The following is a 24730-nucleotide window of genomic DNA, read 5'->3' as shown; positions in this document are numbered from 1 at the left end:
ATGAATTAAAAACCTTTATTGCAGACGTAAGATCATAAAATTGAAATTCAACAAAGAGTTTCTAAAACATCTCTTGTGCTCTAATTAAATAACTTATTGAAAATAAAATGCAATTAAAACATAACTCATTGTTTGTCTCATCCTGACCTAAAAAACGAAGGATTTGGGTTAGGTGCTATAAACATTTGAAGCATGTGTTATAGTTTTTTTAATGGTTCAGATTTAATTATAAATTTTTTATGAGAAAGAGAGAAATTAAGTACAATTAAATTTAGACAATGTTTATTATTATTATTTTTTTAAAGCCAAATTCAAATCCAAACCTAAAAAGAAAAACAAAATGGGTAAGTGAGAGGCTGAGTAAGCAATATTTCCAACCAAATTGAAACGATTTGATTAAAAATGATTTCCTTAAAAGCCTTTTAATTCCGCATAGGAGGACCAAAGAAATAAGATTTAATTTAACTCTATATAAAACTAACTTTGAAAATCTTTCCTTCATCTTATACTACATCCTTTGCATACCATAACGTCCTGTATGCATATGATTGCACGTAACCTTGAATGACCCGTTCTCGACTTGTGGCCATGCCCCATGTAAACAGTCAATTTAGGCCACCTGATCAATTTTAGTACACTCCACATGACAAAACATAATGATGGTCACACTTTCAGGTAATCGTCCTGATGTGCCAAGTAAACATATCTCCAAGGTCCAAAGTTCCAAACAGCATTATTGCTTGTGGGCTCTGTTGCCTAATGTCATATGACCACCATATTTTTTGAGGAATATATATATATATATATATATTATGACCACTAAATTTGAACGTTGATATCAATGATCCGACGAAAACAGCTTCAGTGAACATCACCGAGGCAGAAGATCACAGAGAGTCATGTGGGCGAAGTTTGGAGTCCGCAAAGGTGACGATTGCGTTGGCCTAAAAATGAACTACAGCAGTCGAAGAGGGTATTACTTTCCAGGAGCTAAATTTAACGGGAAGATTTAAGGGTTGCTGCGAAAGAGCGTAGACTCTGGCTCATGACCTTAGGCAATGCCTCTTGCCTGAGGCAAAGATTCAACCTTTGCCCCAGACTTGTTAACCCAAAACGCTACCCTACGTTCTCAGAGGTCCAGAAGCTTGTTTCTCTTTTGAAATCTTGCAAGAGAACCTCAGAAACCTCTCAAGTCCATGGCTTTATGGTCAAGACTGGCCTTGACCATGTCCCCTTCACTCTGAGCAAGCTTCTTGCGTGTTCCATCCAAGACATGGAATACGCAGCCTCCATTTTCAATTATATACAAAACCCCAATTTGTACATGTTCAATACCATGCTCAGAGGCTATTCCATTGGTGATGACCCAAAGCAAGCTTTTGGTATTTTCAGTCATTTGAGGGCTCAAGGAATTACGCTAGACCAGTTTTCTTTTATGGCTACTCTTAAAGCCTGTGCTCGTGTATTGGCCATTGGAACTGGGCAAGGGATTCATGGGGTGGTTGTGAGGTCTGGGCATGGGCTGTTTATCGATGTAAAGAATACCCTTTTGCATTTGTATTGTGCTTGTGCGAGAATTGGGGATGCCCATAAGATGTTTGATGAGTTTCCTCAATATGATTTGGTTTCATGGAACACTTTGATGGGTGGCTATCTTCATATGTCTCAGCCTACTATTGTATTGGATTTGTTCTGGCAGATGTGTAGGAGTGGTTTGAGAGGCAGTGTCGCCACAATTTTGAGTGTTTTATCTGCTATTGGTGATTTTGAGAACTTACGTGGAGGGGAATCTCTTCATGGACATTGCATTAAAGTTGGCTTTTGTTCTGACTTAAATTTGGTTACTGCTTTGATTGATATGTACGCAAAAACTGGGAATATTGAATTAGGGCGTTGGGTTTTCAATGAAGCTGCAGAAAAGGATGTTGTTACATGGAATTGTATAATAGATAAGTATGCAAGAAGTGGCATGGTAGAAAATGCGATAGCTCTATTACTTGATATGAAACTGCATGGAGTGAAGTCGAACTCGTCTACATTGGCAGGATTGCTTTCAGCTTGTGCTGCCTCTGGAGCCATAAATGTAGGCCGCCGCATTAATGACTATGTGGAAGAGGAGGAAATGGTGCTGGATGCGGTTCTTGGAACAGCCTTAGTTGATATGTATGCTAAATGTGGGTTCTTAGAGAAGGCTATTGACATTTTTGATAGAATGGAGAGCAAAGATGTGAAATCTTGGACAGCCATGATTTCTGGTTATGGCGTTCATGGACAGGCGAGAGATGCCATTAAGCTATTCTACAGGATGGTGCAGGAGGGCTGTAGACCTAATGAAGTCACTTTCTTGGCAATTTTAAGTTCTTGTGGCCATGGAGGTCTGGTGACAGAGGGCATGAGATGTTTTGAGAGGATGGTTTGTGAGTATGGCCTATCACCAAAGGTTGAACATTACGGATGTATGATTGATCTTTTAGGTCGTGCTGGATTGCTGGAGGAAGCACATAAGTTAATCAAGAGCTTGCCCATTAGGGGTGATGCTACTGCATGGCGTTCACTGCTTGCAGCTTGTAGAGTCTATGGGAATGTTAAATTGGGGGAATGTGTGAAGAGGGTGTTAGTAAACATATATCATGAACACCCCACTGATTCAATCCTTCTCTCTAGCACTTATGCCATTGCTGGCAGGTTGCCAGAAGAAAGAAGAATGGAGGAAATGAAGGAAGGAAAGATAATGAAAGAAGTGAAGTGTAAGTCAGTTGGAACAGAGGAAGAAAGGGTGACGAAGGAAGCTGGATGTAGCATAATTGAGATGGATTCTCACTGGTGGCCTGTTGAGCACCTAGTTGGGGAAATGAGATCAAATCACTGACAGGTACTCATTCCCTGCCTAGAAGAACATTAGCACTTTTTCCCTGTATGACAATTTTTTTTTGACAAACTGACCCAATAAGAATGCATGTTATTTTCTCTAGTTGGAATAAGAGAAACGACCATTCTAGATCTTGCAAATTCAAGTTCTTTTAGGTTACTAACTCTATCCTAACACAAAGGAAAATGATAGGGCTATTACAACTTAAGTATAAACCTCTTACAAATTAACAAGACAGTCCACATGACACTTATCACGTCAACCACGCTAGCCCCAGATTCAACTACACAGCCACTTCTCCAAGATCCACAGCTAGGCCGTGGGTCTCAATGTTCAGAGACTACGGCTAGAGACCCATGACCAAGCTGAAAATGGTGCCTAAACGAAGAGGAAGAGACGAGATAGTTGGTGTCATCAATGTGGAGGCAGCGAAATAAGAGACGAGCCAAGGAGGCAGAGTGGAAACCCTAGTGCCACATGGATTGCCATGGCAAGTGTAATGTCAGTTTGTAAGGGATTTGTAATAAAAGTTGTAGTTGAAGACATTTAATTCAATTCTTACTATAGATTAAAAAAGAAGTCAAGAAATAAAAATCTTTTATGCTTCTCTTCAGATTGTTTTATTTGTCCTAACTTTTCCTTGTTGAAAATTTAACATATTGGTCTGCAACCTAGGACACTTGAGAACCTTTCTGTTGAATTTCATTCAAAAAGTGGTTTTAAATTATTCAGCTGAAAGACAAATAGAGAGATTGGAGAATTTTTTTTTTTTTTTTTTTTTGATAAGTAATGAAAGTTTTATTAAAATAAAAACGTAAGGCACCCTTTAAGTACACAAGGGGAATACAAAGAAACAACCAAAGCTAACCGACAAAGAAAAACAACAAGGCCACCAAAAGGAACACCCAAGAAGCAGCCCACAAAAACCCAATGAAACCCCAACAAAACCAGCCCACAAAACTCAGAAACTAAAACAACAAAAACAACACGCCCCGACTAGAACCAAAACCACTGGCTTCAAATGCCTCGCCTCTTGAGGGTGCACCGCATCAATTTGGGCCCCTTATGCTTCCGGGAGTATCTAACCATCCGCACCTGCTGAAGACCTGAAGAGCAGTCACGCTCCGGCAAGGCAAGCTGGTCATGCTGACCAGGTCTGGCGGACTTCCGGGCAGCACCCATCTTCAGCAAAATTTCACTTCTTGCATATATTTTCTTGTTTTCCCATATAAGCTATTCAACGTAAATTGGAGCACGCATTCTACAACTCAACCTATATCAGGGTCACCAATAGACTCGACATAGCTTACAAATTGTGCAACATGTGAATGGTTCTTTATGAATAACCAATTCTTATTAATAAAATTTGAATCCAATTGCCCTTTTATTAACTTAATTGGGATCTAAGGCTAAAATAATCAATTGTGTATATATATCTGTTGATCCCAACTCACAACATATGCACTATGTTAACCCCCACAACCCCACCTTCCCTTTTTTTTAAAAATAAAAATAAAAAATAAAAATAAAAATTTCTAATCAATTCAAAAGGAAAAGGGAAGGGAAAGATTACATAAAATAAAATACAAAGGAGGCAAACCCAACATATTTTAAACTCGGGAGATTGGTTCAAGTGGTAAGGGCATTGCTTTTTGTGATAGTCCTATGATGTCAAAAGTTCGAATTCTCTTGAGTGCAAACAATTAATTGGGGCCAGCTCGTCGTTGGAGTATTACCTGATCCGTGTAGAGGGGACGCTTTACATGGATCTGCAGTTAACCTGATAAGGGTGGGTACACGAAGTGGCCATGCATTAGAGAGGTTCCTCGTTATCAAAAAAAAAAAAAAAGAAAAAAAAAAAAACGGGGGGGTGGGGGAGGGGGGGAGGGGGAACCCAACAAAAGCCCCAAAACAACCGGAAGGAGTGTAATAAAACTTAAAACTACTAAATGTTTGGGTGTCACCAAAATTCGTACTATATTTTATTATTTTTCAAAAACATGTTTGGGTTGTTTTTTATAATTCAAATTCTACTCATATTTTATCCAACTTTTTCTAATTTTGTCTCGGGCTTTTTACATTATCCAAACATAATTTCAAAAAATATATTCTCTCAGTATTTACAATTTTGAATATAGTAAAATATAATATAAAAAAATTTGAACACCCAAACTTACCCTAAGAATTGGTCAAATAAATGGTCCAGCCCATTAGACTGGCTGGCACAAGAGGCAAGTTGAAGCGGTCTTGAAGCAGGACTAACTAAACAACATCTACTATAGCAACCGAAGAGAAGCACCACAGCAAGGGAAGGGGCACTGAAGTTGGCTGGAAAAGCATTAACTACGGAAATCCAGTATGGAAGTGGAGAAACCCACGATATGATGCATGAACAAAAAAGAAGTGGTGAAAGCGGCAACACTGCTGAGTACACGCATGGGCGGGTGGTGTTGACGAAAGTTGTGGAGTGGCGCATGGGCAGCATGGAGGAGCGAAGCTAAATAGATCTGGCTTCCAACTTGACAAAAGAGGAAGAAAGGGAAAGAGGAGGAAGGTGGCCTCCTGGTTGGCATTGAGCAAAGAAAGACGGGAAAGGAGGAAGGGAAACTCACTAGGAAGGAGAAATTGTCACAGCCATTCGTAGAGAGAGAAAATGAGTAAAGTCTGAAGCTTGAAAGAGGAGAGAGACGAGTGGCTAAAGGAAGTGTTGAGTTTGGAAGTGAGGTCTAGCTGGAGTATTCTAGAAGGAAGTAAAACGGTGCGTGGGAAGCAGATTGAACGGTGCGTTTTGGAAGGGTACTGTGCGTTTTAATTAAAAAGAGGTCTGTCGTTTAGTTCCTAAGCTAGCCGTTTTGGGTTTCCTAAAGTGGCGTCGTCTTGAGTAGGGTTAGGAGATATTTGTAAAGAGACAGTATATAAGTCTCGTATTTTGGACTGTGCAGCTTAGCTTTTGGAATTGTGAGAATTATCTCTGGAGGCTAGCAACTTCGAATTGTGCCAATCTTATGTTTTCTCAGTTTAATTAATATATCTATTGCAATTTATCCCCAATTTCTCTCTAAAGTCTCCATCAAAATCCCTAAAAATCCCAAACAGCAATCTATGTGTTACAAATTGGTATCGGAGCACTGATCCTTAGCCTATGAAAACACGTTCTGCAACCATGGCAGAGGACGCCTAGCAGTTGCGTGAATTAAAAGACCATGTCACTCAGCTCCAGGCAGAAATGGCCACTAGAGCGAACCTTGCTAATTTAAGGGCGGAGCATAAGGCGAATATACAGGAGGCATTGCACAGGAATCAGGTGGAAATGAGACAGATGATGTAGGCTCTACTGAGCAGTCATGCAGGTTCCAGTGGAGCTGGAGGAGTACACCGCGAGCAGGACCACATGGTCGGGCAGCTTCATGCGGGAGGCTATTTTCACTAGGAGGGACCGCACAACACTGACGGGCTTAAGCCTAAAACGATTTGTTGGGAGTTTCTCGGTTTTGAAGGCGAAGACCCGAAGACATGGAGTTGCAAGGCTGAGCAGTATTTGGATTACTATGGCACTCCACCCTCAACGCCTCAACATTGCCTCTTTCCACATGGAAGGGAGAGCTATGGTGTGGTTCCAGGAGCTCAAGGCCAGTAACAATATGGGTTCATGGGAGGAGTTTGTCCGGGCTCTACAAATTAGGTTTGGCAAAGGCGCGTATGAAGACCCTATGGAATCCCTTTCCAATTTGAAACAGGATGGATCCCTGGAAGAACACAAGGATCGATTTGATACCTTGGCCCTAAAAATCCATGGGCTTCCCGAAGCACACAAATTAAGCTGCTTCATGGTGGGTTGAAGGAGGAGATCCACCTCCCGGTCAGGATGTTTAATCCTAAAAACTTCGTGGATGCATTCTCACTTGCCCGGATTCAGGAAGAGTGTATTATGAATGTCACTAAGGGAATTTGGTCCAGCTGGAGATCTCTACAAGTGACCTAGTCTCACCGAGGCTTGACCACTGAGCTCCCAGTTGGAGTGGCCAAGGGGAGTAGCTTCACTCCCACTAAAAGCCATCTGTCATTTCAACCCTGGCAGCAATACTTGCCTCCACTTGAAGGAGGAGGCCAAGCCAAGGCCGAACCCGTCAATCCCAGCAGCGCCCCAGTGCTGGTCCAGAAGATCACCCAGGCCTAGATGGAAGACCACCAACGTAAGGGGTTATGCTACTCGTGCAATGCCAAGTGGACTAGGGGACACATATGCCAGGTCCCAAAACTTTTTCTCATCGAGGCATTTGACAATGGGGAGGACGAGGGAGCGAAGGCTACAGCCCAGCCTGATGAAGACCCTGGGGATTTTTTTTTGGAGGAGTTCCTCGAAATTTCATTGAATGCTATCACTGGGTCTCCCAGTCCTAAGACTGAGGATAGTGGGCCTTATTCGATTTTACAAAGCTGTTATCCTAATTGATTCTGGTAGTACCCACAATTTTGTGGATACCAAATTGGCTTCTGCACTGGGAATTTGGCCAACTGGACAGGACGGAATCAAGGTCAAAATTGCAAATAGGCAAGAGGTTGCAAGCGCAGGAAAAAGTAGGGAAGTGGAGGTTAGGATGCAAGGGTTCACCTTTCGAATTGAGTTTTTTATTCTACATTTGGCCGGCTGTGAGGCTGTATTGGGTATTCAGTGGCTCAGGACTCTTGGCCCCGTTTTGTGGGATTTCACCAAGTTAACAATGGAGTTTGTTTTTACGAGGGTTACCTGCACCTTACATGGGCTTAAGCAGGGTGTCAAGTTAAGTTGGGAAGGAGGGGACTCCTTTAAGCTCTCTAAGCATGAGAAAAAGGGCCTCCTACTGCAAGTACTGGGCCAGCCTACTAATGAACCATTGGGGCACAGCCAGTCCACTTTAGTTTCCAAACAGCCACCACTGCCTGGGCTAGTGGCTGCCATGCTCCAAGAGTTTCAAGACATCTTCCAAGAGCCCAATGGACTACCCCCTCATCGGGCTCATGACCACTCGATCACACTTCAAGATGGAGCACAACTGGTTTCCGTTCAACCTTACCGGTATCCGTTTTATCAAAAGGAAGATAGAGCGGATCGTTCAAGAGTTGCTGGACTCAGGGGTTATCCGACCCAGCCACAACCCCTTTTCTTCTCCGGTGTTGCTAGTGTGGAAGGCAGATGGCACATAGAGAATGTGCATGGACTTCTGAGCCTTAAACAAGGTAACCGTAAAGGATAAATTCCCAATTCTTGTGGTCGATGAGTTATGGGGGGCAAAATTTTTTTTCTAAATTGGACTTAAGGTCCGGATACCACCAGATACAAGTGGTTGAGGCTAACATACCGAAGACTGCCTTCTGAACTCATGTTGGACACTATGAGTTATTGGTTATGCCCTTTGGGCTAACCAATGCCCCCTCCACTTTTCCAGAGCCTTATGAACCACATTTTCCAGCCCTTTTTACGGAAATTCATTCTCGTTTTCTTTGATGATATATTGATCTACAGCCCCAATATGGAAACCCATCTTACTCATCTAAAGACAGCCTTGGACCTCTTAAGGCAACACCAATTATTTGCTAAGTTGTCTAAGTGTAAGTTTGCATGCTTGGAAGTAGAATATTTTGGTCATGTGGTCTCGGCTCAAAGGGTATGTGTAGATCTCGAGAAGATTCAAGATATGGTTGACTGGCCACACCCTAAATCCATTAAAGCCTTGAGGGGTTTTCTGGGTTTGATAGGGTACTACAGAAAATTCATAAGGGGATATGGGTCGATCGCAGCCCCATTGACAATCATGCTCAAGAAAAACTCCTTTACTTGGACAGAACCTTCTCAAGCGGCTTTCTTGGCTCTAAAAACTGCAGTGACTCAAGCTCCGGTCCTAGCCCTACCTAACTTTGCCCAACCCTTCGTCATAGAGTGTGACGCGAGTGGAGTGCGTATAGGGGCAGTCCTAATGTAGGGCAGTAGACCTATTGCCTTCCTTACTAAAGCTCTCAAAGGAAAGGCACTTCACATGTCAACCTATGAGAAAGAATTGTTTGCCCTTGTAACTGCGACATAAAAGTAGAGGCCATACCTACTGGGATAGCCCTTTGTGGTCAAAACTGACCAGCAAAGCCTTAAATTTTTACTAGAGCAGAAAGTCGGGACCCCATTTCAGCAGAAATGGATCATGAAGCTATTGGGTTATGATTTCGTGGTAGAGTATAAGAAGGGGGTTGAGAATAGAGTGGTTGATGCACTCTCAAGGAAAAATGGTTGGGAGGAAGAAATAACCCTGTCCTTACTGTCCATTCCTACTGCCAGCTGGGTTGATGAACTTAAACAACAATATCTAGAGGATGGGGAACTTCAACAATTGATTGAAAGGTGGCACAAGAATGACATCGATACCCGCAAGTTCTCTCTTAGAGATGGGCTTTTGTTGTACAAGCAGAAAATCCTGTTGGGAAGCTCCTCTACAATTAAGGGTCAGGTGTTACTCTATGTACACAGTGACCCAGCAGCAGAGCACTCGAGCTATGACAAAACATTATAAAGGGCTAAACGGGATTTTTATTGGCAGGGCATGAGGAAAGATATCAAAAACTTCATAAGGGAATGTGATGTATGCCAACAGAACAAGGGTGAAAACATCTTCCCGGGACGGTTACTACAACCCCTTCCTATTTCGAACCAGGTCTGGACAGACATATCCTTAGACTTTGTCGAAGGACTACCCATTTCCCAAGGTCACTCAGTCATCCTGGTGGTGGTGGACCGACTCTCCAAATACAACCACTTCATTTCCCTCTCTCACCCCTACACATTAGCTAAGGTGGCCCAACTCTTTATTCAAAATATCCTCAAGCTACATGGAATGCCCCAATCCATCATCTCTGACCGCGACCCTATATTCACTAGTGCCTTCTGGGCCGAATTGTTCCGATTACAGGGCACCTCACTCAAACTCAGCACTAGCTACCACCCGCAAACAAATGGCCAAACAGAGATTGTGAACAAGTGCTTGGAGACCTACCTACGCTGCTTCACACAGGACAGTCCTAAGCAATGGACCTATTGGTTGCCTTGGGTTGAGTACTCTTACAACACAACTTGGCACTCTGCCATTCGGATGACCCCATATGAAGCAGTTTATGGGGTACCCCCTCCTAGGCTTCTAAGCTATGTTCCGGGCCTACCCGAGTGGAGGCGGTGGATGAAGTGCTTCGCAACTGAGAGCAAATTCTCACCCTCCTCAAGCAAAATATGCAGCATGCCTAGCAAAGAATGAAAAAATATGCTGACCTATGGCATACTGAGAGGGAATTTAAACTAGAGCAAATGGTGTACCTGCGCCTCTAGCCGTACAGACAGTCCACGGTGGCGTACCGCCGTGCCTTGAAGCTCTCACCTAACTTCTACGGCCCCTTCCGCATCACCCGCCGTGTTGGCAAGGTGGCTTATGAACTGGATCTACCGGAGGACGCCCATATTCACCCGGTCTTCCATGTATCCTAACTTAAACCCAAGTTGGGATCTTCCACCTCGCCTCTGCCCAAACTACCACTGGTTGACTCCAACAGCATCCTCCGCCCCGAGCTAGCCGAGATTCTTGACCGTCGCTCCAGACCCAAGGATTATCGGCCCATCATTGAATTGCTGGTCCGTTGGGAGGGCCAAGATGTTGATGATGCAGCCTAGGGAGAACTCAACAACTTCCGGGGTGCCTACCCAAACCTTGTGGGCAAGGTGTTTTGAGGGAGAGGGTATTGTCACAGCCATTCGTAGAGAGAGAAAATGAGTAAAGTCTGAAGCTTGAAAGAGGAGAGAGGCGAGTGGTTGAAGGAAGTGTTGAGTTCGAAAGTGAGGTCCAGCTGGAGTATTCTAGAAGGAAGTAAACGGTGCGTAGGAAGTAGATTGAACGGTACATTTTGGAAGGGTACTGTGCGTTTTAATTAAAAAGAGGTCTGTCGTTTAGTTCCTAAGCTAGCCGTTTTGGGTTTCCTAAAGTGGCATCGTCTTAAGTAGGGTTGGGAGATATTTGTAAAGAGACAGTATATAAGCCTCGTATTCTGGACTGTGCAGCTTAGCTTTTGGAATTGTGAGAATTATCTCCGGAGGCTAGCAACCTCAAATTGTGCCAATCTTATGTTTTCTCAGTTTAATTAATATATCTATTGCAATTTATCCCCAATTTCTCTTTAAATTCTCCATCAAAATCCCTGAAAATCCAAAACAGCAATCTGTGTGTTACAGAAAAGGAGAGACGAGCTCTTGATAAGTGCTGAATGTTACACATTCAAGCCCCTTAATTTACATATGTTATGCTCTTAGTTTTGTTATAATTTGATGTTTTGTGTTGTTTTTGTGTTTTCTTGTATTTTTCAGGTTTTAGAAGAAAAACCAATCAAATTCCAAGATTATAGTGAAGTCAGCAAACTCACTTTTGGATAGATTCAAACTCCAAATCAATTTTGAATTTAAGAAAAGAGAAGTTGGCAAAAATTCGTTATCTTTGGAAAGAATCCAGAATGAGCATGTATCAGTAATTTAATCATAACTTTCGTCTCAAGTATTAGATTGCAACAAAATTGGTGGCGTTGGAAAGCTAATAAGAAAGGCAACAAGTATGTCAGAAATAGGTTTTTCCTAATTCGGACGTTTTCCATGCCAAAATCGCCCCGCAATAAAAGACCGCAAATCTGTACGGATTTTGGAATCCTTTTCCTACTTGGATAGAAATTTCAGAAAATGAGAAGACTTGTAATTATTCTTTTTGGACTAGAAAACCTACTTAGAATTGTAATAGGAATTCTAGAGCTTCTAAAGCTTCTCTAATCCCTATAAATAGGACTCTAGCCTTTGAAGAAAGACACAGAAGCTTTGAGAAAGAATCAAAGACTACATCAAGGAGGTTCTTTCTAGTTTTTATTTTCTTCCTTTATTTATTTTCTGTATGTATATAATTTTAGTTTATATTAGTTGTAACTAATACTTTAGTTAGGGCTCGATTGAAGCCCTAATCATGTCTTTTTAAGTTTTTCAATTTGCCTTGCTACAATTTATATATTGATGCTTAACTTGATTAATTCTAGTTTCTTAAATTCCTCGCATATTTATGTTTAGCTAGCATATTTTTGTGGTATGGATTTGTTATTTATGTCAATTTGGATGACCGAGTCCTGGGCATAATAGAGTAACGGAAGAACCCCGACACAGGTTCTTGGATTAATCAACATAAAGACAACTGGAATAGATACCATATTTCAATCTGAGTGTGTTTACCGATTTCCATAGATTTATGCTTTCTTGAAGAACAACTTAGTAGATACCATGCTAAATCCTTCAAGGAAGAAAAGAGTTAGAGTAGATACCATGCCTAACTCGTTGTTTAGGGAAATCAATAGCTTTAGGAGAAGATACCATTCCCTTGTGGCTGGTAAGCATTAAGCATCATGTTATGATTGTAGTATTGTGTATATTGCAAATCTTATTTGAGTATGATTAACGGTGGATATCGAAGCCCTACCTTTTCTTCATAGTATTTTTAATTCAATCTTTTATCCTGTCTTATTCAACATATCGCTTTTAGGAATTTCTCTTTAAATACAATTTATACCAATCCTCGTGGGAATGATCTCGTATTTGCCTGCTATACTATTGTTTTGATCTTGTGCACTTGCGAGTAAAACATACAAGTATTTGCCTATTTATTTAGGTAGATATTTGCACAACAGCTCTCCAATTTTTTTCTTAAAAGAAAAACATAGTTGATGTATAAATGAGGTGAGGGCTTATTTAAATCTGATTTTTCTGCGACAAAATGAATGAACCGCCTCCTGATCCTACTCAGAAAGCATCCCCACCTCCTCCATGCTTCGTTTATCAATTAGGCTAGATGGTAAAAAAGACCCCTTGTTGATTTCTTTTTGTTCTATGTTCTCTGTTCTTTTGTACTCTTGCCCAAAAATAAAAAAGTACAGCGAACAACAAAACATGGCTACACGAGTAAGCTTCACATATTTGTTATCCTCCTGTGTACTGGGCGCCTCACGAAAGGGACCACCGCCCTCAGTTAATTGAATTGAAGAACACAAAACGTGGATAGCAAATAAGCTTCACATATATACGTCTTAATAAGAGAAGGTGGAGAAACAAGAAAACAAAAACAGAACAAGAAAACCATGTTGATGTGTCATTTTCTCATTAAAGGGTACAGGATTTAGTTTATACAAAATCCTTACAGAAGTTATTCTTGTAGGTAATTATAGGCTGACATGGAGTAGTAACCCATGATTCATCAGGAACCTAAACTCTGCAAACACATAATTTAAAAATGCATTGTATATAAAGCAACCACAAGAAATTTGAACCATATCAATGCACACATAGGAGGGCCATCAGCATTAACTTCAAAAACACCGCCAACAATAGTGGAGACTATAATAAAAAGGGACAAAGACTAGAGAATATGCAAAAGGCAAGCTTCTGGTTCACATCTAGTCTTAACTCAACAAGAAAGGTACCACAAGAGACAAGCTTCAAGTCAATCAAATTAGCTAACATGCAAAACCCATAAGCATGATCGCCTAATTCAACCAATAAATATCTCATGTATGCTAAAACTAGCTTGTAACATAAGCCCGCCGCCATCTTTACAAACTGACGTAACAGATCACGTGACATTGTTATATTACATCAATTAAATTTAATTATTTAGTAGTTAACAACGGGCGGGACTGTCAATTCGGAGTAGCCGAATTTGAGTGCACCACAGCATCATTGCCTACATAAAAACGTCGCCAACTGCCATAAGAATTGCTCAAAAGACAACAGGAAGACAACCATTTCCAGAATTGCAATAAGCTTATACCAAAACCATCCATTCACAGAGACCAAAAAAATATTTAGTTCTTCCAATTAAGCTACCAACAATTATAGTTGAAAATAACATAAGCATTTCCAGAATTACAGAACAAGTAAACAGCTACGACCCCATGAGCCCCAAATCGTCTTCAACCCAGAAACACATCTATTACAAAGCAAAACTAGTTTCATTTTTGTAGGCATATTGTTTAATCTTCCAAGAGAAGCCAATGATTTTCCTTTTCTTCTACTCAGACCGATTCGCGTACCTCTCAACCTTAGCATCATTGAGATTAATCCCAACCATAGCCTCACCCAACCCACAACTCACCTCCGCAAGCATGTCCGGGTCGCTATAATGGGTCACGGCCTGAACGATCGCCCGGGCACGCCTCGCCGGGTCGCCGCTCTTGAACACGCCAGAGCCGACGAACACGCCGTCGCAGCCGAGCTGCATCATCAGCGCGGCGTCTGCTGGTGTCGCGACACCGCCGGCGGCGAACTGCACGACGGGTAGCCTCCCAAGCTGCTTGGTCTGCATGACCAGATCGTAGGGCGCTGATATTTTCTTCGCGAACGCGAAGACCTCGTCGTCGTCCATGTTCCTCAGCACCCTGATGTCTCCCATCACGGAGCGCACGTGCCGGACGGCCTCGATGACGTTGCCAGTGCCGGCCTCGCCCTTGGTGCGTATCATCGCCGCGCCCTCGCGGATACGCCGGAGAGCCTCGCCGAGGTTCCGGCAGCCACAGACAAATGGAACCCGGAAATTGTGCTTGTTGATGTGGTTATCCTCGTCGGCGACGGTGAGCACCTCCGACTCGTCCACATAATCGACCCCAATGGCCTCGAGGATCTGGGCCTCCACGAAGTGACCGATGCGAGCCTTGGCCATGACTGGAATGGTCACGGCCTGCTTGATCTCCTTGATGAGTTGCGGGTCGCTCATGCGGGCCACGCCGCCCTGGGCCCGGATGTCGGCGGGAACGCGCTCCAGCGCCATCACAGCGCACGCACCCGCCTCCTCGGCCACCCTGGCCTGTTCGGCGTTCACCACGTCCATGATAACCCCGCCGCGGAGCATCTGGGCCAGACCCACCTTCACCGAGAACGGCGATGTCTTCGCCGTTGTCTCGTATATCGCGCCGTTCCCGTACACGGTAACTACTCCGGTGTCAGCCATTCTTTGAGATAGAGAGAGAGAGAGAGAGAGAGAGAGAGCGCTTTGTGTTTGCGTTTATGTTTGATAGAATGAGAGGTCGCGAATGGAATATATAGGAAGAGTCGAGAGTCGAGAGTCGAGAGGGTAGGGATTTCGGTGGCCAAATGTGTATTTAATCTTCAAAGGCTTTTATGGTATGCAATACAAAGACGTGTCCGCACTGGCCGAAACTGAATTTTGCCGTTATTTTTGTCGCCAAGTGAGCCTAAAGTTTTCGCATTACGAGAACAAAAGATTTGCTTAATTGCTTTGCACCCCTAGATAATCATGTTTTCCTAATAATTAGAACTTTGATTTGGCATCAAATCTTAGTGATTAATGTTTAATATATTAGAGTAATACTATATATAAGACTTTTATTACTTTTTTTTATTATTCTTTTAAATATAATGTGATTTTTAAAAAATTATTCTTTAATTTAAAATTAATTACTATTAAATTTTGAGTCGATTTTACTCTAAAAATCTTAATTTTTCTTCCATACATTGCTTCTTTAGATGATAAGTTGTTAAATCGATAAAATTACAACTGATTAATTTAAAAATAATAAGTACGAATCTGAATTCTTTTTTATCTATATATTGATTTTAACCTTTAATGTTTTCATTTATTAAATCCTTAAATTTAAGTCAAATATTTGCAAACAAGGATAGGCCAGGGTACATTAATTTTAGAGTAAAGTATTGCTAGGAGTATTATACCTTTTTTATTACAAACTAATTCCTCAGTTTACGTAGTACTTATTACATTTATAAAATTGGTGCAACAGTCCTTAAGGGATAGTTCAATCGGTTAGAGACCACTTCTTATAAAACAGAAATCTCTAGTTCGAACTTCCATCTTCTACCTCTTGTGTGAACATGTTAAAAAAAAATAAATAAATAAATAAAACTTATGTGGCATTTAACATGTTAATTATTAATTATGGACCATTACATAGCAATATACGTTATACTCATTTTTATAATACATGACTAACATGTGAATTTGTAAATAGATTAAATCACAAATACAAACAGTAAAATCAATTTAGGTGAAAAAAGAAGAACTGTTTTCAGTGCAGCAAAAGAAAATTAGGCTTTGATCTCTTATTAGAAAAGGGTGAAAAATTGCATATTATAATGATAAATGGGAAGGGCGGAAAGCCGCTCGTTCCCGATTACCACTGGCTTCCACACAAAAAGTTTGCCAAATTAAAATAACCAAAAAAAAAAAAAAAAAGAAGAAGAAAGAGAAAAAAGAGTGATTTGTCCACCTTTCAACCCCACTAGGCTGCCACTTACAAAAAAAATATATTAAAAAAAAAAAAAAAAAAACTAGGCTGCCACACATTTTGTAGTTTTTGTATTTGGCCACTGAAAACAATCCCGTGCGTTGATTTTCCACTTGTATGGAAATTGCAATGCATGGATAACCAATAAATATGAGGCCTTCATCCACGTAACAGTCTATTGCCACTTCCATCACTTTCTTAAACCTTTTATTATTTTATATTATCTTTTTTCCTTCGTCTTAAAATAACTGCAAAACTCAGTTTCTGGCAGTGCTTGGGTGTTATAAGGAATAGCAATGCTGAAGTACACCTTCGACACAAAACACACAAAATGTCACCAATTCTCTTTGACTTAATTAGCCATTGAAGGTATTCGATCTCACCGGCCAATCGGAACCCTGCCGATCAGTAATGAAATCTCGTCACCGGTAATTTTTATATTATTTTACATTAATATTTATATGTTGTAAATAAAAATTAATTTTTTTAAGATAGTATGATTGAATGAAAATATAAAAAAATATTTGTGATTTTCTGTACACGCCAAACACGAAAAACATTTTCCTGAAAAATGACATCCCTAAAATCATTTTACGACGGAATCCATTTTACGTCAAAACAAACGGAGCATAAAATACATTTTCAAACGAAAAACAGAAAACACCCTCCAAAACAATTAACATACCCCGCTTAAGCGTTTGAGTAAATGTGAAGGCGAGACATGGTTGGGAAGTTTTCAAATTTTGTGGAGTTCGATATTAAGAAAATTTAAGGTCCTCAAAAAGATGATACCAGAATAAAAAACGAGTAAAAGGCCAGTATTGCAAATTTAATTTTACTTTATATATCCACAATGAGAGGCATGCTAATATGATCGTCTCTGCGCTTTCAACTTCTCCATATCTTCCACATCCTTCATGTTTTTCTCTTTCTGTTGTATTAATTCCTTGATGAGATTGCTATTGGCAGGCTGGAGGGTGCATGGTGGTGCTTGTGAAGTGAAGGCAGTTGATTTTTCCAGGAATTGCCTCTGCTTGTCATCAGCTAAGCAAAGCAGGGATTCTGGACACACTTCTAGAGCAGAAGATGGTGGAACTGGCTTGAATTTCTGCAGCTTCGAGTACTCCGTGATGAGGTGAAACATGTAATCATAGACCCTATCCATACTTAGGGTTTCCATTAAAGTCTGACCTTCTTTTCCTATTGCCTTAGCCTGATCAGCCATATTTTACATACAAATAAACAAACGAATTAATAAAGCATTAGATATTATGTCAATGAGCGTCAATCCGTAAGCATAAATATTATGAACAGAACGACACTAGGCAAGGCAATTAAGCAATTTAAGCCATAAAACTGATGAAAATAATAACAGAGAATTGGCGTTCAGACAGTACCTAACTGCTGAAAATAGGATGGTTCAATTTTACATTTAATGCCATCTAGTGAAGGTTTCTTTTTCTCAATCTTTAGTTCATACTTCACTAACAGCAAAAACCATCACTCTAGTTGTTAAGAATATACTGCAGTACCAAATCTTGTAGAAAAGTGAGTTGCAATGCACAAGCAAGATTGGAGTAAGAAAAGGTGATATTGCTAAAGATGGTCACCATGGTGAACAGAAAACTTCATTAATGGCATATGACGTGGTGTGATACAAACATCGGGCATAACTCACCATTGAAAACCAACTTGCTAGGGGAGGATGCCTAAGAATTTATATACACATGATTAAGATTAGACTTAACCCATTTGGGACACTTAGGATCGTATGACATTCACGGGGACCCACTATGTCGACTCGATGGTAGACTTTTTTTTTTTTTGGTAGCTTCACTCACCTATCAGTATTCAATGACAAGGGATCGAACATGGTGTTAGATGGTGTTCAAAATGCTGTAAATCAAAGTTCCATTGTGTGTTTCATGAGATTTTTACAAGTATTTTTTTTCTTGGTATGACTGTCAACATAGCCAACAGTTTTTGTACTACTAGAGGCAGTGGTACTGTTGTTCCGGTGGTCATTGTGCTGTAGTCATCATTTATTTCATTGTTGAAGCTTGAAGAAAACCACCTTGTTAAGCTGCAACAAGTACTAGTTCTTGTAGTGCTGCCACTAACTACTGCTACTATCCGTTATAACTAGTATTGCTTTTAATGCTGTTAATCTACTGGCAAAGCATGAAGCAGAATTCAAAAAAGATCGTACACATTAACAAACTCCCACGCTAGATATGCCTAAACCAGTTTTTATCAAAGCATTGAAATATCAAGAGGAGACATAATAGAAGGTTTAAGTCAAAACATACCTCAGATGGGTGTTCATTTCCCCAGTCAACAGCGTACTTTATAGAGGGACACAAATTGGTAGGAGAGACTGGCCAATAGTTTTTCTTGGGAATGAGACCACGACTGAAAAATTCTTCATAGCGTGGGGATATTATCAGAGGAAGAGAACCACATGATAGGATATACTTTAAGCTCACAGACCAAGCATAGCCTTCCGCATAGATTTTATAACTGCAGAAGAAGAGGGAGGAAAATAAGGGGGGCATAAATGACAATCTTAGTTTAAGGGTTCGTTTGGGTTTGTGATTTTAAAAAATGCGATTTGAAAAAATAATTTTTAAAAACGCAATTGAGCATTTGGTAAAATCACAGTTTCGCCTTTAAAATCACAGGTTAGCTTTTAAGATTCCGCGTTTTCAAAAAAACATCTTATTCCCTACGATTTGAAAAATCATATTTTCTGCGTTTTCAAATTGCAATTTTTTTACACAATTTTCAAACGATTCATTTTCTGCGATTCGGTTTAAAATCACACTTTTTGTTTACGAAATCGCAATCTCAAAAGCACCATAAGTCTTAAAACTTGAATGATGAATTTCGTCAATGAGTATATTTGTTATACGGTTATATCCGCAAAAGGTTAGACGCAATCTTAAGGATGAAGTTGGTCAAGGCAATAGATTTTTCCTTCTAGTGTGAATAATAAATAGGCAATAGATTTTTATTGCTTTCTCTCTCTTCCTTTCCTTCTTTCACACACTCTTTCTAACTCTAGCTTTCTTTCACACTCTCTTACACACAAAATAATATTTAAAGAAAATAAAGAGTAGAATAGAGAATCTGTTGGAGAGAGTATAGAAAAATCAGTAGCTAAAGCCTAAAGTAGATAATTGTACTTTTTCAATAACTACTTCGACAATTATTGCCGGAGACGCTATAATAATGGTTAGTCTTCTTTATGGGGGTTTTCAAAAAGTGCAAGGCTCAAGGCTAAGTGGCACGTTAGGACGTTAACCTAGGCTGTATACACAATGTTCATAAGAACAAGGGATTTTGATAGCAAATCGATAACAAGTAAAGAAGTAGAGTTTTCCTCGTCTCTTCTTATTCCAGTGGAAAATAAAAGGGATATCAGGTCAGGACTTCCCTATGCTTTTCGTCATTTTGACTTTGAAACCCTAATAAATTTGAGACCAGATTTTGGGCCCATTTTAAATTGAATACCTCCAGAAGCCTTTTCGTTAAATAGATAATAGAAATAGATGTGAAAATACAATTATGCCCTTCATATCAATTCTTTTTTTAACTAAAAAATAAAAAAAAATTGTGGCTGGACTGGGCCACACATGGCCAGCCACTTTTTTTTTTTTTAATAATTCTTTGATCTAACGGGTATAATTGTATTTGGACAGTCATTTATGTTATCTATTTGACCAAAAGGCTACAGAGTGCTTCAAATTTATAATACCTAGCACATAGCGCGGGATTCTTCATTATAATTTAATTTAAGAATTTAAATACATCTTTATCATACTTTTTATTATTAATCCATAAAAAGTAAAACTTTTTAAAATATTTGTTCACATAGGTCTAAGTTGGAACTCAGCTTTTATATATATATGATATGATATATGATAGTTAAAGGAAGAGAGAGATAGAAATTAGTGAGAATTTAATGACAATAAAATTTGACGTTTCTATTATTTTTCTATTTAATATAAGAGAGTTAATTAGGCATATTAAATACAATGGTTAAATGTTTAAAAAATATAAGTTCATGCCACGTGTCATAATTTTAAGCTGACTCTAAGTTGTAACTCGTCTTTTTATATATATATATATATATATGATATGATAGCTAAAGGAAGAGAGTGAGAGAGAGAGAGAAGTAGAAATTAGTGATAATTTAATGACAATAAAATTTGACGTTTCTATTATTTTTCTATTTAATATAAGAAAGTTAATTATGCAAATTAAATACACCGTTTATTTCAGTTTTACTTAAATGATTGATTTTCTACTTAAATAACCGGTTCAATGTTTAAAAAATATGGGTTTATGCCACGTGTCCTAATTCTAGGCTAACTCTAAGTTGGAACTCGACTTTTGTATATATATATAGGAAGAGAGACAGAGAGAGAGAGAGATAGAAATGAGTGAGAATTTAATGACAATAAAATTTGATGTTTCTATTATTTTTCTATATACTTAAATGACCGATTCAATATTTAAAAAAAATGTGTTCACGTCACGTGTCCTAATTCTAGGCTAATTCTAAGTTGGAACTCGGCTTTTATATATATATATATATATGATATGAAGTCCAAACTCAGCTTTCAAATCTATCAAATTGAAGATTGGGGTCTTAAAGTCAAAATAATCAAAAGCGCAAGGAGGTCTAAACTTGATTTCCCAAAATAAAAACCATATACAAAACTGTCTAATAATTTATTCCAGTCACTGCCCAATTATGTTCTGAAACCACCTGGATCAGTCTATGTAGTTTTTCAGACAGCCCACTATAGCACGAGGGTCTCTTTCCATATGTGAAATTACTAAGAGAAGTGCTTACCGGTAATCACACTGCTTTGACAATTTGGACTGCTCATAACCAATTCTTGCTTCTTCTGCCCAATCCTGCAATGTATAGCAACAACACAACATCAAAAATAAATCTTTCAGGTATTTAGTCCATTACTTCCATATGTTTAACTCGAGAAAAAGGTCCACATGGTAACTACAACTCCACCTGACGCATAATTTCTGATCCCCACATCCTAGAGTGATTACATTGCAGTAACTCTGTACGAACAGGAGAATAAACATCCGGATTTCCTTTCCAATATGCACGGGGCCGCTTCTTCGACCAACTTAGACTTTGAGAGCCTCGTTTAATGTCTAGAAACTCCTCATCCCAGGGCCTTATATTTGTCTCTGGCCTGCACAAGAACCAATTTCATCTAACACATTCACAACAAACCAAATCATGCCCATTTCCAAATGCATTAGCTATGATTCCCAAAAGGGTTCTCAGGCTTCTGCTTAACAAAGGAAATTAAACTAGTGGCCGTTGCACTAAGTAACAAGCAACAGATTGAGCTGCAGCATAAATGTTTCAGCATAATAATACTCTAAATTTCTTAAAATAACTCCACAATAAATTTTTTAACCCCCACAATTGTTTTTAATTAAATATTTAGACTTTAAATTTTAGTATAGTAGGGTATGTTTGCTGATATATTTTGGTGTATTTTTTTATTTTTTTGGTTTAAAAAAGTATTTTGTAGTGCCATAAAACTAAAAACTATTTTTGTGTTTTGAGATGTTTGTTAACGTAGGTGTTCTTCAGAAAACAAATATATAAACAATTCTTAATTTTTCTTTAATTCATTATCACTAACTTCAGCGCTGAGTAGTTCGAATCTGAACCTTTCAATTAAAAATAATAACTAGGATTTTAAGAAATCAACAAAATCAATAAAAACAGACAAAACTCGAGGTTTTCTTTTCTTTTCCTTTCTTTTTTCTCTCTAATACTTACCAACCCCAGAAAGACCAATCAGGAAACGGGATGTCGTAGTGATCCTCAGTGGTGCAATACCGAAACAGCGGCAACGGCATGGAGCTGTGCTCGGTCCGGTTGACAATAGGCTTATCCATGCAATCAAACATTATATCCACATCAGTTACCATCCCGGGATACCTCTTGAGAAGCTGCAACAACCCCCATATCGTTAACATCGCTCGGCTCTGCACGCACGCGTAAAACAATTCCACGTAGAGCTTTCCCGCAACGATCACGACCCGGAAAGCCGCGAATTTCTGGGCTTCCGCCAGATGGGTCGGCGAAATCCCGGTCGCAGCCCAGGGCTCGAGGTCGCGGTGGATCCACCGGAAGAAATCTGGGCATGTCTCGCTCGGTTGAGAGGGGTCATGAGAACGGTGTCGTTCGGGGATAGTGTTAGGGTTGGTGGCTGAGTGACATGCGAGGTAAGAGCAGTGTATGATTTTGTACGCTCTCAGGCGGCTTTGCTCTCCGAAGGTCTTGGGTGGGAAGGGGTGCCACGGCGTGGGGTCTAGGTTGTGGCCCGCGAGGGTCTTGGTTTGGGAAGCGACGTCGTCCACCTGTTCGATCAAAAGCCACAAAGAGATTCAGAATCAGCAAAACTTAAGAGAAAACTTTTAAAATCGATAAAGAGTAGAGCACTCGTTTGATGAAATGCTGCAACGAGAGAGAGATAGACCTTGTAGAGGAGGAGGGCGGTGACGGAGAAGGTGGCCAAGGCAATGACGCAAGGGAGGAGATAGGAGGGCGTGCGGGGTGTGTTCCTCGGGGCCAATCTCATGGCGTTTTAGCTGGCATCGCCATTTTTGCGTCTTTCCCATCTTTCTACTCGTTCTAGGTGCTGTCTTTTCGCGGATTTCGCGTTTTCTTTCTGTTACCCAAATGATTTCGGTTTAGATTCTATAATCTATTTCTACTTTTGGGACCCACCTCAATTTATGCCGTCCACGTGGCTAATTTAATCTGGAAAGGTAAAGAGAAATGATACCTTCACAACTCCTTTCACCCAACTCTCATACAACTCTCTCACATTGTGTGGGTCCCATGCATTTGAGTCTCACAACGGGGAGTGATCTTTGCACTCTTTGTGCACAACACCAAGGCACATTGGGGTGGGACCCAATGTGTGGGCCCCACCCCAATGTGCCTTGGTATTGTGCATTGTGAGAGACCCACACAAAATGAGAGGAGGGTTGTGTGAGAGTTAGGTGGGAGTTGTAAGGAAAACATTTCTCAAAGGTCAAAGGAAGAGACCTACACTAGGTATCAATTAAAGAAAGATGATCTTTTGCCATCGGTACACTCATTTTTGCTACCAGATTGATCAAGTGGGTTAAATTTGGTTAATTAACTGACTTTATACTTATATATATTAATTTTTTATTTTTGACAATTTTAGTTCGGTAAAGTCGATTAATTGTCTGTTGGTAAAGTCATCAGTTGGTTAAGTTGGTTAATTTTTATGGGCCAAATCTCTTTTTGCCCTGCCTATTTTTTCTGGGTCAAATCCCAAATTTGTTGTTTTTCGCCTTTTTTTTGGGGGAGGGGGGGGGGGGGGGGGGGGGGGTAAATAACTGTTTGTTGAACATGTTTATAAGCGCCCTTAACAAATTCATTATCTTAGATTATTACAAATTGTCACTAATATAGATGAAATTAAATGAGAACCGACTAATATTGTTAGGAAGCTGCCCTACCATACTTTGGTCTTTCTCTAAATAAAGATACTGATAACCATATGTTTAAGTCGGTTTAGTTTGGTTAATCAACAAAATTAAAACTATATTGATTAACTTAACCGAACTGACGTCGGTATAAATTTTTTATTCTAACTACCGACAACCGGAAGTCTGTAGAGGCAGTAGGCGGTTAATAGTGGTTTGGTAACAATAGGCGATAATTGAATATTTTGCCCACCCCTAGGTTGATTGGCTTCTATTTCTTTACACTAAATCACTATATATGTTAATTTACAAAATTATCAATAATTATCAAGGCAAACATTATATAGAATAAGTAAAAATGTAAAATCTTTTGGTAATATTTTGTCATATTAAAATATGGGATTGAAAGTTGAAACTCTTTTTTAGCGTGAGTTAAAAATTCTAAGCAAAAAGCTAACATTATTGGATTCCCCTACAAGGTATTTATCCGAGCAAGTATTTGGACAAATAGGCTTTGGATTCCCTACAATCACCTGCTTCGGCCCCAAGTGTTTTCGGGTATTTATCTAAGCAAATGTTTGGATAGATAGGCCTTATCGAGTCTCATAGTCCATGCCTTGATTGCAAGGACAATAAATTGTAAGAAATTCTCAATTGTAGAAGATTCTGATTCAAAGTTACCTCCTGTAAAAAAAGAAACTTTCTAATTATGATTCGGGAGAAAAATGCTTGGCTAATAAATAACTTACTTCCTGGTCTTTGACCCCATCGGCCATCAATCACTACGAATGCTCCCGAGCAGTGCAATAAGATGTGTTTATTTATCTTTCTCTTGACTCGAATGGGAGCATGTTTGATTTGAAAGAGGAAGAGTGTCTAGGGTTGGGCTAAGAAGGTCCCTTTTCTTTTATTTTTATTATTATTCATTAGAGCTACTTCACAAAGACTTGCCATGATAAGGAAGGAGGGAACAAGAACACTTGGAGAGTGCAGTACACC

General features: G+C 39.7%; 4 protein-coding genes across 4 annotated transcripts; 2 read left to right on the top strand and 2 right to left on the bottom strand.

Moving 5' to 3' along the window:
* The first annotated feature begins 732 nt into the window (after positions 1-732).
* LOC133878011 (pentatricopeptide repeat-containing protein At1g26900, mitochondrial) lies at positions 733-3482 on the top strand. Its single transcript, XM_062316489.1, has one exon. It carries the CDS (start codon positions 1046-1048, stop codon positions 2867-2869), a length of 1824 nt encoding a protein of 607 aa, XP_062172473.1. The 5' UTR covers positions 733-1045; the 3' UTR covers positions 2870-3482.
* A 4792-nt stretch (positions 3483-8274) lies between these two features.
* On the top strand, positions 8275-8829 carry LOC133876933 (uncharacterized mitochondrial protein AtMg00860-like). Its single transcript, XM_062315157.1, has one exon. It carries the CDS (start codon positions 8275-8277, stop codon positions 8827-8829), a length of 555 nt encoding a protein of 184 aa, XP_062171141.1.
* Positions 8830-13743: 4914 nt separating this feature from the next.
* On the bottom strand, positions 13744-15047 carry LOC133877866 (probable pyridoxal 5'-phosphate synthase subunit PDX1). The gene has a single exon (XM_062316309.1). The coding sequence runs from the start codon at positions 14899-14901 to the stop codon at positions 13966-13968; it is 936 nt and encodes a 311-aa protein (XP_062172293.1). The 5' UTR covers positions 14902-15047; the 3' UTR covers positions 13744-13965.
* A 1899-nt stretch (positions 15048-16946) lies between these two features.
* LOC133877451 (uncharacterized) lies at positions 16947-22942 on the bottom strand. Its single transcript, XM_062315761.1, has 6 exons — positions 22747-22942; positions 22044-22627; positions 21252-21441; positions 21075-21139; positions 18523-18733; positions 16947-17426 (listed from the first exon to the last, which is right to left on the bottom strand). The coding sequence occupies exons 1-6, from the start codon at positions 22846-22848 to the stop codon at positions 17079-17081; spliced, it is 1500 nt and encodes a 499-aa protein (XP_062171745.1). The 5' UTR covers positions 22849-22942; the 3' UTR covers positions 16947-17078.
* Between the last annotated feature and the right edge of the window lie 1788 nt (positions 22943-24730).

Source organism: Alnus glutinosa, chromosome 9, assembly GCF_958979055.1.
Source record: "Alnus glutinosa chromosome 9, dhAlnGlut1.1, whole genome shotgun sequence".
In the NCBI taxonomy this organism is placed as follows: Eukaryota; Viridiplantae; Streptophyta; class Magnoliopsida; order Fagales; family Betulaceae; genus Alnus; species Alnus glutinosa.
Note: the sequence above shows the minus strand (reverse complement) of the source record. Positions and strands in the feature narration are given on the sequence as shown.

What these genes read in the sequence shown, in the direction of transcription:
- LOC133878011 (XM_062316489.1), top strand. Translation starts at nt 1,046, where the DNA reads ATGACCTTAGGCAATGCCTCTTGCCTGAGGCAAAGATTCAACCTTTGC.
- LOC133876933 (XM_062315157.1), top strand. Translation starts at nt 8,275, where the DNA reads ATGCCCCCTCCACTTTTCCAGAGCCTTATGAACCACATTTTCCAGCCC.
- LOC133877451 (XM_062315761.1), bottom strand. Translation starts at nt 22,848, where the DNA reads ATGAGATTGGCCCCGAGGAACACACCCCGCACGCCCTCCTATCTCCTC. An exon ending in CCGCCCTCCTCCTCTACAAG is followed by an intron (nt 22,628 to 22,746) that starts GTCTATCTCTCT and finishes TTGATCGAACAG; the next exon opens with GTGGACGACGTCGCTTCCCA. An exon ending in GATTGGTCTTTCTGGGGTTG is followed by an intron (nt 21,442 to 22,043) that starts GTAAGTATTAGA and finishes GTTCTTGTGCAG; the next exon opens with GCCAGAGACAAATATAAGGC.
- LOC133877866 (XM_062316309.1), bottom strand. Translation starts at nt 14,901, where the DNA reads ATGGCTGACACCGGAGTAGTTACCGTGTACGGGAACGGCGCGATATAC.